The sequence below is a fragment of the Balaenoptera ricei genome, chromosome 9 (assembly GCF_028023285.1).
Source record: "Balaenoptera ricei isolate mBalRic1 chromosome 9, mBalRic1.hap2, whole genome shotgun sequence".
NCBI lineage: Eukaryota > Metazoa > Chordata > Mammalia > Artiodactyla > Balaenopteridae > Balaenoptera > Balaenoptera ricei.
Window position 1 is genome coordinate 20,975,053 of NC_082647.1, and position 14,794 is coordinate 20,989,846.

The window sequence follows — 14,794 nt, forward strand, 5'->3', positions numbered from 1 at the left end:
GGGTCACTTGGTGGGTGCAGAATCAGAACACAGGGATGAGAATAGTCTAGAAATTAGAAATGTGCTGTCCAGTACAGTAGCCATTGGCTACACATGGCTATTAAGCACCCGAAATGTGGCTGGTCCAAACTGAGTTTTGCTGTCAGTGTGAAATACACATCAGGTTTCAAAGATGTAGTAGGGAAAAACACATGTAAAATATCTCATTAACAGTTTTTATACTGTACACCTGTTCAATTGAAACTATTTGGGGGGGGGCACATTGGGTTAGTAAAAATAGATTATTAAAATTAGTTTTACCTCTTTCTTTTTTAATGTAACCACTACTAGAAATTTTTTAATTGCCCATGTGGCCCACATTTGTGTCTGGCCTTATATTTCTGCTGTCCAGTGCTGTCTAGGAGAACATTTCACTGGGCCTGTGGTGAGGCCTGAAGGGTGAGGTGTCCCTTCAGCCCTCAGAGAACACATTTGTACTGTCTCCTCAGGACAGTGCTCCATGAAGATGACCAAATTTTCCCCTCTGACCCCCTTTTTCATATTTTCACTATTACCTCCACCTGCCAGCATATCTTTATAAAATCTGTTATTGCCACTTATGTTGCTACTTAAGATCAGTCTTCCTACTGACTCAAGAGATTTTGTCTCTGAAGGGGGTGTTTGAAAAAACCTGATATTACCCACTATGTGTATTATTAGTCAAACACTCATAGATGGTGGTGCCATGCGGTAGCCCTTTTATTCTGTGACATACACATGCTCCCTTGAGCCTTGCTTGGGGCTGGGCTAATTCCTGGTTACACTCCAATCAGTTGGCCAGATCTCCAGGGAAGAAGGAAAAGAAGCCTTTGAACACCTCTCTGCTATAGCATTTGCTGCTTGACCTTATTTGTGTGAAATCTGAACCCATCAGGAAAATGGCCTCCCAGAGGGCAGGGCCGAGACTCACTGTTCTTCTCCAGAGGCTGGCTCAGAGCCTAGCCTGGGCATTACATAAATGCATGGTAGATGATGAATTGAGTGTGGACTGTCACTCTGTCAAGGGACACACAAGGTGAGGATGTGGGTTCCTCCTTGGCGTCGGCCTCAGAGAACAACATCTTCTAAACATGCAAATTTACATTAGTGGCTTCGTTATATTTTCTACCTTAAAAAAAAAAATCAATGTCTATTTTCACGCTTGCTCACTGCTTAGTTGATCCACAAGTATCATCTATGCTGCATAAAATAATAAATCTTATTTGTCCTAACTTGTACAATAATGCATCTTGTTTGTTCTAAGCTGTCACCTCCCAAGCCTCGGGGTGGCCCCTGTGATAGTGACTGAACGACAGCCACTGGCCACTGTGTCTCCTTTCATCTCAACTGGTCTTCGTGGCCTGGGGGAATCTTTCCTAGGCTGTCCTCGAGTTGCAGGCATCTGGATTGTTCTAACTTATCAGGGGAGAACTGAACGTGATTTTCTGTGTCCAGGTGAACTTGGCCAGGAGAATGGCTTCTGTTTGCCTCTTTTCCCCTGGAATCCCATTTGAAAGCTGCCTGATATTTTGTTGGCCTTTTTTGGCTGCCGTGGAGTATTGGGAGCAGTGAATGATGACAACTGAGCTCTTCTTTTTTGCTCCTACCTCTTACCTTGATCTTACCTTGATCAGCTCAGAGTCCCTCATCTGATTGGTAGAATGTGGGGTGTTTTAGACAGAGAGAGTTGATCATTTATGTAGTAACTACTTACTTTTCCCATCTGTAGTGAGGTACAATTGACAAAAATTGTATATATTTAAGGTGTACAACTTGATGTTTTGATATATTATATATTGTGAAATAATCACTACAATCAAGATAATTCACATATCCATCACCTCACATAGTTACCATTTTCATTCTTTTTGTGTGTGTGTGTGACAAGAACACTTAGAATCTACCCTGTTAGCAAACTTAAAGTATATAGTATTGTATCATCATAGTCACATTGTCGTACATTAGATCTCTAGAACATATTCATCTAATAACTGAAACTTTGTATCCCTTGACCAACATCTCCCCATTTTCCCCTCCCCCTGGCCTCTGGAAACTGCCATTCTACTCTCTGCTTCTAGGAGTTGGACTATTTTGGATTCCACATATAAGTGAGATCATGTAGTATTTGTCTTTCTGTGTTTGTCTTAATTCGCGTTGCATAATGTTCTCCAGATTCATCCATGTTGTTGAAAATGGCAGGATTTGTTTCTTTTTTAAGGCTGAATTATATACATATAATCACGTTCTTTTATCCATTCTTCCACTGATAGATATTTAGGTTGTTTCCATGTCTTGGCTATTGTGAATAATGCTGTAATGGAGATGGGAGTGCAGATATCTCTTTGAGATACTGATTTTGTTTCCTTTGGGTATATACCCAGGAGCAGAATTGCTGGATCATATGGTAGTTCTAGTTTTCATTATTTGAGAAACCACCCTACTGTTTTCCTTAGTGGCTGTACCAATTTACACACCACCAAGAGTGTACAGGGTTTCCCTTTTCTCCATACCCTCGCCGACATTTGTCAGTAACTAATTATTGAGCAACAACCGTGTCTTGGGTACTGTGCCAGGCATTGGGGCTACAGCACTGAATACAACAAGCATGATCTCTGCCAACGTGAGACTTGAAGTCCCAGGTCTATTTGCCCAAATACAGCTCCTCCCCCCACCCTCAGTCCCCACAGAGGATGTGCCATCTTTCTGTAGTTCATTTCCATCATTGGCCTTCTTGCTATTCCAAAGAGCTTAGGATCAGCTGTAATGTTCCTGCTCCCTGCTCCAGACCCATTTATAAAAAGTATTAAGGAAGACATTCAAGATGGCAGAGGAATAAGACGTGGAGGTCACCTTCCTCCCCACAAATAGATCAAAAATACATCTACATGTGGAACAACTCCTACAGAACACCTACTGAACACTGGCAGAAGACCTCAAACTTCCCAAAAGGCAAGAAACTCCCCACATACCTGGCCGTGTGGCTGACAAGGTATTGGTATTCCGGCCAGGTGTCAGGCCTGAGCCTCTGAGGTGGGAGAGCCGAGTTCAGGACATTGGACCACCAGAGACCTCCCAGCCCCACATAATATCAATAGGTGAGAGCTCTTCCAGAGATCTCCATCTCAACGCTAAGACCCAGCTCCACTCAGCGAACAGCAAGCTACAGTGCTGGACACCCTATGCCAAACAACTAGCAAGACAGGAACACAACCCCATCCATTAGCACAGAGGCTGCCTAAAATCATAATAAGGTCACAGACACCCCAAAATACACCACCAGACGTGGACCTGCCCACCAAAAACACAAGATCCAGCCCCATACACCAGAACACAAGCACCAGTCCCCTCCACGAGGAAGCCTACACAACCCACTGAACCAACCTTACCCACTGGGGGCAGACACATAAACAACGGGAACTACGAACCTGCAGCCTGCGAAAAGGAGACCCCAAACACAGTAAGTTAAGCAAAATGAGAAGACTGAGAAACACACAACAGATGAAGGAGCAAGTTAAAAACCCACCACACCAAACAAATGAAGAGGAAATAGGCAGTCTACCTGAAAAAGAATTCAGAGTAATGTGATAGGAAAGATGGTCCAAAATCTTGGATGGAGAAATTAAAACCTTTACAGACAAGCAAAAGCTAAGAGAATTCAGCACCACCAAACCAGCTCTACAACAAATGCTAAAGGAACTTCTCTAGGCAAGAAACACAAGAGAAGGAAAACACCTACAATAACAAACCCAAAACATTTAAGAAAATGGGAATAGGAACATACATATCGATAACTACCTTAAATGTAAATGGATTAAATACTCCCTCTAAAAGACATAGACTGGCTGAATGGATACAAAAACAAGACCCATATATATGCTGTCTACAAGAGACCCACTTCAGACCTAGGGACACATACAGACTGAAAGTGAGGGGATGGAAAAAGATATTCCATGCAAATGGAAATCAGAAGAAAGCTGGAGTAGCAATTCTCATATCAGACAAAACAGACTTTAAAAATCAAGACTATTACAAGAGACAAGGAAGGACACTACATAATGATCAAGGGATCAATCCAAGAAGAAGATATAACAACTGTAAATATTTATGCACCCAACATAGGAGCACCTCAGTACACAAGGCAAATGCTAACAGCCATAAAAGGGGAAATCGACAGTAACACAATCATATTAGGGGACTTTAACACCCCACTTTCACCAATGGACAGATCACCCATGATGAAAATAAATAAGGAAACACAAGCTTTAAATGATACTTTAAACTAGGTGGACTTAATTGATATTTATAGGACATTCCATCCAAAAACAGTATATTACACTTTCTTCACAAGTACTATTGGAACATTCTCCAGGATATATCATATCTTGGGTCACAAATCAAGGCTTGCTAAGTTTAAGAAAATTGAAATCGTATCAAGTATCTTTTCTGACCACAATGCTCTGAGACTACATATCAATTACAGGAAAAAAAACTGCAAACAATACAAACACATGGAGGCTAAACATACGCTACTAAATAACCAAGAGAAAACTGAAGAAAGCAAAGAGGAAATCAAAAAATACCTAGAAACAAATGACAATGAAAACATGACAGCCGAAAACCTATGGGATGCAGCAGAAGCAGTTCTAAGAGGGAAGTTTATAGCAATACAGTCCTACCTCAAGAAAAAAGAAAAATCTCAAATAAACAACCTAACCTTACACCTAAAGCAATTAGAGAAAGAAGAACAAAAAAAACCCAAAGTTAGCAGAAGGAAAGAAATCATAAAGATCACATCAGAAATAAATGAAAAAGAAATGAAGGAAACGATAGCAAAGATCAATAAAACTAAAAGCTGGTTCCTTGAGAAGATAAACACAATTGATAAACCATTAGCCAGACTCATCAAGAAAAACAGGGAGAAGTATCAAATCAACAGAATTAGAAATGAAAAAGGAGAAGTAACAACTGACACTGCAGATATACAAAGGATCATGAGAGATTACTACAAGCAACTATATGCCAATAAAATGGACAACCTGGAAGAAATGGAGAAATTCTTAGAAAAGCACAACCTTTCCAGACTGAACCAGGAAGAAATAGAAAATATAAACAGACCAATCACAAGCACTGAAATTGAAACTGTGATTAAATATCTTCCAACAGGGCTTCCCTGGTGACGCAGTGGTTGAGAATCTGCCTGCCAATGCAGGGGACACGGGTTCAAGCCCTGGTCTGGGAAGATCCCACATGCCGCGGAGCAACTAGGCCCATAAGCCACAACTACTGAGCTTGCGCGTCTGGAGTCTGTGCTCTGCAACAAGAGAGGCCGTGATAGTGAGAGGCCCGCGCACCGCGATGAAGAGTGGCCCCCGCTTGCCGCAACTAGAGAAAGCCCTAGCACAGAAACGAAGACCCAACACAGCCAAAAATAAAAAATAATTAATTAATTAAAAAAAAAATCTTCCAACAAACAAAAGCCCAGGACCAGATGGTTTCACAGGTAAATTCTATCAAACATTTAGAGAAGAGCTAACACCTATCCTTCTCAAACTCTTCCAAAATATAGCAGAGGGAGGAACACTCCCAAGCTCATTCTACAAGGCCACCATCACCCTGATACCAAAACCAGACAAGATGTCACAAAAAAAAGAAAACTACAAGCCAGTATCACTGACGAACATAGATGCAAAACTCCTCAACAAAATACTAGCAAACAGAATCCAGCAGCACATTAAAAGGATCATACACCATGATCAAGTGGGGTTTTCCCAGGAATGCAAAGATTCTTCAAATACACAAATCAATGTGATAAACCATATTAACAAACTGAAGGATAAAAACCATATGATCATCTCAATAGATGCAGAAAAAGCTTTCGACAAAATTCAACACCCATTTATGATAAAAACTCTCCAGAAAGTAGGCATAGAGGGAACTTTCCTCAACATAATAAAGGCCATATATGACAAACCCACAGCCAACATTGTTCTCAATGGTGAAAAACTGAAACCATCTCCACTATGATCAAGAACAAGAGAAGGTTGCCCACTCTCACCACTATTATTCAACATAGTTTTGGAAGTTTTAGCCACAGCAATCAGAGAAGAAAAAGAAATAAAAGGAATCCAAATTGGAAAAGAAGAAGTAAAACTGTCACTGTTTGCAGATGACATGATACTATACATAGAGAATCCTAAAGATGCTACCAGAAAACTACTAGAACTAATCAATGAATTTGGTAAAGTAGCAGGATACAAAATTAATGCACAGAAATCTCTTGCATTCCTATATACTAATGATGAAAAATCTGAAAGAGAAATAAGGAAACACTCCCATTTACCACTGCAGTAGATAGACATGGTTCCTCCAGCACTCCCAGGGTGATGCTTGTTTAACATTAACTACTTTCACTCCTAGAAGAGATGCAGGTTTATAGAACCAGTAGGACCTGGCTCAACTTGTGTTGGTGTAGTATGTAAGTGCACTGAAGAGTGGACTCTGGAATTGGTTGCACCTCGACAGGGGTTGAGGCCATGCCGATCGCTAAATGTGTGACCATGAACAAGGTATTAAACCTCTCTGTGCCTCACCTGTAAATGGAATTTATTAAGGCTTATTGGAATAAGGCTTAGTGGAATATTAAGGCTTCATGGAGTTATGAGGTTTAAATGAGAGGGTAAATACATGTAGAATGCCTAGAATCGTGCCTGACGCATAGCAGCCACTCAATCGCTAGCAGTTCTTGTTCTTATTCCTGTAATGGCCCAAGAGCCAGCAGCTGGTCCAGCCTACCTAAATTTTGTGATTGCCCATCATTCAGCACATCCACCATAAACTCCTTTCATTCATGTCTCGTGTGAGACTCTTTCAGCAGATGGATGAATGCATGCTTTCCTTTCTGTTTTCTGAAACAAGTAGTGGATTGGGGTGGGGTGATGGGAAGGGAAGAACCCCCTTTTCTTTCTTTTTTAAAGGTCTTTTATTTTATTTTTATTATTTTTTTGGCTGTGCCGCATGGCTTGCAGGATCCCAGTTCCCTCACCAGGGATCAAACTCGGGCCCCCTGGCAGTGAGAGTGCTGAGTCCCAACCACTGGACCGCCACGGAATTTCCAGGAACTACCTTTTCAATTACTGATTTCCTGCCCTGGCAGAATGGGCAAGGGTGGGGGTCATACCCCCATCCTGCCTCCTTGGGCCTGGGAAAACTCGCCCCATTGGTGCTCCCTGGTCCACCCCTCTGTCCCTGCCCAGTTCACCTTGTTTCTTCTGATGTCCACATCCAGCACATCCGCTCACCCTAAAGAGCAGGGAAGTTGGAGCCAAATGATAAAGATGGTCACTCAGGCACTGAATCCAATTTCCCTCGGGGATCAGACCACGGGCCACTGGGTGGGACACCATTCTGCTGGCATCCCCGAGGGGCGCTTGCTCCTGCCGGCAGCCTTAAGGGGCTGGAGACCAGCTGGCCGCGCAATATCACTCTCGTGCTGCTGTTCCAGGGGTGATTCACAGCTGGGGATGAAGCCCGGCTGGGCTGGGGGCCAAGGCCATCACCTCGTGGTCAGACTTGGGTGGTAATCCCAATTGGTTTTGCATGAGCTCCCATTTCATTCAGATTAAGGAAGGACCTGGCCAGGGTGGACGTCTGGTGGCTTGGGGCTGGGGACAGAAGGAGGAGGGCTACTGGAATCCAAGGCATTTAGATTTTCAGGGCTAAACATATCTTTTGTTAATTCCTTCACCAGTTTGTTTGGTTTTTTTCATTGCTGTTGTTGTTGTTTTCCTGAGCTTAATGGGAAATCTGCAAAGAAGAGTTTGAACTTCATGTATTTCTTCATTTTTAAAATAAATATTTGCCAAGCGCAAGTGTTTCAGCTTCAGAATTAGGAATGACTGGCAAAAGCCTCTGGAATTGTGCAGGCTGGAGGCCGCTGCCTTTAGTGGCACCCCCAGGAAGTAAACATGAAAGCCATCAAGGAACAGGGTCCCTCGTGTAACTGGAGTGGTAGGAAAAGCATGGACTCCAGGGTCAAACTGGATTCTCATTCTGTCACCAGATTTGATAGCTCAGGCCAGTTGTTTAATGTACTACATCTCATTTTCCCCATTTATTCTATCAGTATACCAGGTAGGACTTTTTTTTTTTTTAATTTATTTATTTTAGGCTGCGTTGGGTCTTCATTGCTGCGCGCGGGGGCTTCTCATTGCGGTAGCTTCTCTTGCTGCAGAGCACGGGCTTCAGTAGTTGTAGCTCGAGGGCTCTAGAGCACAGGCTCAGTAGTTGTGGCTCGCGGGCTTAGTTGCTCCACGGCATGTGGGATCTTCCCGGACCAGTGCTCGAACCCGTGTCCCCTGCATTGGCAGGCGGATTCTTAACCACTGCACCACCAGGGAAGCCCCCAGGTAGGACTTTTGATGTTGCAGAGAACCTTTTTATTACGTTAACAATAAGGCAATATCCTGAGTAACTAGAAAGGCCCGTCCTCTTCTCCAAAGATGTACAAGCAAGGCCTCAAAGACTCGAGCCTAAGGCCTAGTGAGCCAGAGAGAAGAACACCAGATTCTTGGTGCAGCCCGGTTTGGTCTCCGCCTCGTCCCTTCTCTTTGCCATCCCCAATGCGAGGCCCCTAGTGGGCGTGTGCCGCTCCTCCTTCAGGCCTGGCCTCTGGGAGGCAAGGCTCACTGCCTCCCCCTTGCCTGTGGGAGGGGCCCCGGGCGGAATCTGGACCGCAGGCCACGCAGGATCGGAACTCACACCGGCTCTCCTCTTCCTCTTCTCCACAGATCCGGGTAGATGGGCCCAGGGGCAATGCCCTCCAGTATGAGACGGTGCAGGTGGTGGACCCCGGCCCCGTCCTCCGGGACATGGCCTTCTCCAAGGACCACGAGCAGCTCTACATCATGTCGGAAAGGCAGGTAAGGCGCTCTGAGCTCTGTCAGACATTTGTCTTGCTGCTGAGGACTAGCCTGTGGCTCCGTGGAAACCTACAGGAGGCCGGCTGCAGAGACGGGATTTGATTTATTTGGCTCAGTGTGTATCCTTTCCGTTGTGCTGCCTGGGGACAGAGGCTGAGGGTGCCGAAACAGGGAATAAAACCTTTCACATATCAAAATATCTGTGAGTCAAGAACAAATCCACTGACTTCAGAGTGACGGCGTGTCGAGGTGCAGGGCCAACATTTGCTCTTACCTGAAGAAACATGGTACAGATGCCCAAGTTTTTGGTCCCGATTTCTCTACACACTGTATAGTTTCCCACCAAGGTCACCTTCCTGGACCCTGGAGGTCTATGGTGGGCAAGGATTTGTCTCCCAGAAAAACTTAGTTGGGGGCACATCATGGAAGAGTCAGATAGATGGAGATTCAGAAAACAGGGTCTATGTGTATGAGATGAGATGCTGTAACATGTGTCCCGAGGCTTCGTGTGTACCTGGACCTCTAACATGGAACCTCCAGCAAATTCCATGAGGCCACACCAGGCAGAACAGATATGGCGTGAGGATTGGTATTAGCTGATGTGGAGTAGGAAGTAGCAGAGTTGGATTTGCTTCTGGAACTCAGCTGAGAACTAAGTTCTTCCGGGGTCCCTGAGCTCAGACCAGGACTCATACATTTGCAGCGGGCAAAGGAATAAATTTCGCCTTGGAAATTCCATCCATTTAAGGGTATTTCCGGGGGCGCCCTAATTCACAGCCCGCTGTGTTCCACCCCACAAGACACACCCCACCCCAAGTGCGGCTTCGCACTGCCGTACCTCTGCCCCCGTTGCCTCTCTGGAGGATGGGTCATTCTGGGAACTGTCCTCCCTGCCCATGAATATGTATGCATTAGCTCTGAGCGGCAAAGGCAGATTCCCCCGTCTTATTCATCTTCATTAGCGAGGCCTGAACTCCCCAGAGGACCTTGCTGACAGAGTCTGGATTGTTCTGCCTGTTCCCTCTCTGCAAAGTGAGGGAGATAAATACCACATTATGCCGCCCACAGGGCCTGTGCATTATGCCTTGGCAGCCCACAGCAGCTCCACCCTCCCCAAGAGCTCGATGACATCTTCTCGTGGCGAGGGACCCCCATTCAGCCACACTGGGACCCATTGTGGTGCCCTCACTGAGGCTGCCATGGCTTAGGAATGGCCTGATGTGGAGCTGAGAGGGGAGCATTTTATCCCAGGAGTCCGGACTGGTATGAAGCTGCTCCTTTGCTTTCATTTCTTATTCCTTTTCCGTGAGGCCCACACTCCCCCTCCCTGCCTACCTCTAAGGCCCTAGACACTGAGGGGAAGCAGCTTTCCCTGGTGGAATGAATTCTTTGGAGAAGACCCAAGACCTCCATAGGCATTGAATGTTTCAGGATTTCTTATGTGACCTGAAAGCCAGGATTTCTGAACCTGGGACTTAAAATATCTAAGGACTTCCAAAGAGGAAAATCTAAAAGCTGTGTGGAGCCCCCTCTAATTGCTGAGTTGGGATTCTGAGGTTCGTTTTTTTTTTTTTTTTTTTTTGGCTGCGTCAGGTCTTAGTTGCAGCACGTGGGCTCTTCATTGCGGCGCACAGGCTTCTCTCTAGTTGTGGCATGCGGGTTTTCTCTTCTCTAGTTGTGGCGCACAGGCTCCAGGGCACATTGGCTCTGTAGCTGTGGCCCACTGGGTCCAGAGCCCTTGGGCTCTGTAGTTTGCAGCACGCGAGCTCTCTCGTTGAGGCGCGTGAGCTCAGTAGTTGTGGCACGCTGGCTTAGTTGCCCTGCAGCATGTGGGATCTTAGTTCCCCCGACCAAGGATCGAACCCGTGTCCCCTGCACTGGAAGACGGATTCTTTACCCCTGGACCACTGGGGAAGTCCTGGGATTCTGAGGTTCTTGATTTCACCTGTCCCACTTCCCTGAGAGCGCGGTCAGTGGTCAGTACCCATTCAGGCTTGACGGCGAGGCATGCTGGGAGCTCTGGATTATGGGCACACTGGGAAGGAGAGGAAGGCAGGAGTGGATAGAGTTAGGGCCGTTATCCGTTATGGGGCTGCTCCTCATAGGCCTGCCACCCGAATCACAGTCCCAAGACCCTGAGGTCTGGGCCAACACTGGCGTCCATTGGGGTTGCAGATTCTTAGTGGGGAGGGTAATATAGCAAGATGGGTAATCAGACTGACCTTGGTGTCAGGATATCTGAGCACGAACCTTGGTCCTACCATTTACTAAGTGTGATCTCAGGTAAGCTCCTAACCTCTTTAAGATTCGTTGTCCTCAACTGGAACATGGACGTAATGATAAAATTCACTGGTGTCGTTCCGAGGATCTAATGACATAATGCACGTAATCAGCATGACCCAAGCCTGGCACAGCATAAGGGCTTGGTGAGTGGAGGCTCTTATGCTTATGACATTGCACCAGGAGCGTCTGGAACTGGCTGTGTGTGGAGTCTGGCAGGTGGTGGCATCAAGATTCTGGGTGATCTATCGGGGGTGGAGCACAGGAGTCCAGGTCAAGGCCGAGGCAGGCTCTCAGCAGGGATCCAGGCCCAGTGGAGAGCAAATCAAGAACCCACAGCCTGCAGTTCTGACTGGGCAAGAGCAGCTTGGTAAATATATCTGGAGATATACCGGGCCCCGGGGCTTCAGGACTAAGGCCTACCAGCCTCTGTCGGCCGGTGGGTGAGTCTCAGCCATGATGGATTGGAACACCTTGCAAGGCTGGGACTGCAGGCTGAGGGTATGTGCTCAGCACTGATGTTGGCTCTGCCTGAAAGGTGCTTCACTTTATCATCTAATTTTTTCTTTTCCCTTAAAACTTAGCTCTGCTGTCACATGTTCAGTGAGCTACTCCTGACCCGTGGTTTACACCTCTACGATAGCTCTTCTCAGACTGAGCCGTGATGACTTTCTTGTCTTTGTCTCCTAGCAGACTGACAGCAGCTGGAGGACAGTTCTATGTCTTCTTCGTCTGCCTAAATCTCACCTTCTAGGCCCTTGATAGTTACTTGATGAATGTACGGATGAATGAATGAATTCCCAGTGTCTTCACACAACCAGAATTAGAAAAGAGAAGAACTGATATGAATGATTTATTGCTTATCTTAATTCCCAAGTTTGAACTTATATGATTAAAAGACTATACTTTAGATAAAGAAAGCATTCCCCCAAGCTTCAGTCATCTGTTTATCACTGCCATGACTTTTGCCCTGTTCTGAACTATTTTTTGCTTTGTGTTTTCATTTATATAAACTTGCTGGTTGAACTTAAATAGCCTACTTTAACTATCTCTTAAATAATAATATCATACATCTGATGTGATAGTCATATATAATATACCTAATTGTGATATTGTGATTGATAATAAGAACTATATATTCAGTCTTCATCCCTATTTCTGGCACAGAACTACCTCAGTCCTTGGAATTTCCTGAGTGATAAAAGCAATGGGAGCTATTACTACAATTATTTGCAGGCTGAATAATTCTATAGCTGGGATACTGTTTCTGTTGTTTTGGGTATGTGAGTTCCTCTCTATTTCTTGCCCAGCAAGGGCTCCTTTCTATGTAGTACACTTTTTCTTGGAGTGGCTGAGTGTGCCTGCTAGGTATCAGTGTCATTTTGTCAGGGTCTGCCTGTCTCTTGCGGTGCCATATTATGTTTCTGTCTTCTTGCTTTTCTTCTGCGTGACTCTGGGTATCTCCCTGGGGGGGGGGGGTGTGTGTCTGTGTGTGTGTGCACGCGTGCGCGCATATATGGACACACACACACCTTCCCCTGTGTCTGTCTCTGTCTGTGTGTCTCCAGCAGTCTCCTTGCTTTGTACACGTCTGTGTGTATGTATATGGTATATATTTACTACAACTGCAGTACTCCCAAGGGAATGTCTACACACACTGAAACCAGTGTGAATAAAACCTGCCAAACTGATGGGAGGGAAGTGAGAGGAAATGTCAGCAAGGCAGACAAACGAGGAGATGAGGTGGCAGAGCCGGGGCTGTCCTCAGGTCCCCTGGAGCAACCCACTACGGAGGGGAGAAGCAGCTGTCCCCACCACGAGGCGAGGCTCTTCTTTGATAGGCCCCAGAGCAAGTGGCAGATTTCTCAGTAAATTTCAGCATCCCTGCCATCCAACACACCACCTCTCCCCTGCCTGAGAGCCAGAGGCCTTAAGCACATGTTTCTGCTTTTTGAGATACACTTTCAGTTGTGTCTGGGCCAAAGCTATCTCTCGCGGCGTTCTTTGCTTTACTGACTCCTGTTGACAGTGGGTCAGCTTCCACGTGCCTGGGGACATCACAGCCTGTTGCCCTCATGAGCCAGTGGCACTCTGGTCGTAGCTGTGAACCAGGATACAGATGTCTGCAAGGGCTGAGGAGGTGGGCCCACCTGAGGTCGGAGTTACCTAGGAAAGCAGGGCCAGGCAGGGGCTGCTCTTGGCTCCAGCATAATCCCGTAGTGAAGTAGTGAGGGCCATCTTGCTTTGTAACGAATCACCCAGGCCTGACTCATTCATTCACTAAACAGATATTCACTAAGCAACTACTGTGTGCCAAACACTAGCCCAGGCACTGGGGATTCAACAGTGAAGAAACAGATAAATATCCTTGACTTTAGGAGCTTGCAGTTTCAGCAAGAGGAAGCAACCAAGAAGAATCAACCTGCTAAATAAGTCCTATAGTAGGTTAGCAGGTAATAAGTGCCACGGGGCAGGATAATGGAGATTGGGAAGACTGGTCAGGGTGAAAGGGTTGAAATTTTAAGCGGAGCAGCCAGAGAAGGCTTCCCAGAGAGCAAGGGCATCAAAGTGAAGGGGCCTGTTGAGGGTCCCTATCCCCTTCCCTCTTCTTTGTATTGGTTTTCAAGCTCTTTGCCTGGGGTTGTGAAATTGAGAGATGGCTAAGCCTGCGCGGTGGGAGAGAGGGAACTGGGGAGAGGATGCTTTGTGAGTGTGATTTGTACCATGTTGTGAGTTTCAGAAGGAAAGGTGGTATTGGGGTTCAAGACAGACAGGCTCATACCCCTTGGGACTCAGACCCCTATCTGGGTGGTGCCTCTGCTGAGGACACTCTGTGTGATGAGGGGACCATTATCGCTCCTCTGTGTCCCTCCCTGCCCCTGCCTGCCTCCCGGGATGTTCTGAGATTAGCCAGTGCGAAGTCTGACAAGCTCAGAGGTCCATGGACATCGCTCTCATACAAGTGCAGTCGTGGAGGGAGCTCCTGCCACCCAAGGCGATGGCTCCTGTAGGAATGATTCTACTCTCTTCACGCTGGGTCCCCGGGCATGTGTGTTCCTCCCACCCCTGCAGGGCCGAGCTGTCCGCTCCAGTTTGCATTTGGATGGCCAACACTGTGACAAGGCCATTTGGACATTTGCTCCCGGCACCCAGACGGGGCTGTTTCTGATAGCTCCTGGGAGAGGGGACTTGACGTGCAAGCCTGAGAGCGAGTGACAGCACACGAGCCACCTCAGGCATCCGCAAAAAGAGAAAAACTGTTGCCGTGTTTCACCTAGTCTCACTCAGGCAGAAGCCTTCCCGTTTGTCTAGAGCTGTTCCTGAAGGTTCCCGTGCATCATGACCAAGATGTTCCACTTCTCCCTTCCTTCTCAGTAAAGGCAGAATGTCTCCTTGGGAGGGACCTGGACAGGGGAGAGGACTTCCTGCTTCAGGTCCTACACTCCAGTGCTGGTCCCTGGATTCTCCGTAGTGTCATACAAGCTTAGAGCTGGAAAAGCCCTCTAGGCTTCTCAGGTCCAGTTATCTCCCGCTGCCTTTTCCCCTACAGCGGATGAGCACACTGAAGCCCAGAGAGG

The 14,794-nt window shown here is 46.4% G+C and overlaps 1 protein-coding gene across 7 annotated transcripts in view; it reads left to right on the plus strand.

Moving 5' to 3' along the window:
- Positions 1 to 14,794, plus strand: part of PLXNA4 (plexin A4) — a 622,708-nt gene that overhangs the window by 449,405 nt on the left and 158,509 nt on the right. For all 7 annotated transcript variants that reach the window (XM_059933356.1, XM_059933357.1, XM_059933360.1 and 4 more), the window contains one exon: positions 8,805 to 8,936. In XM_059933356.1, the coding sequence (XP_059789339.1) occupies positions 8,805 to 8,936 (132 nt within the window). The remainder of the gene's footprint in view (positions 1 to 8,804; positions 8,937 to 14,794) is intronic.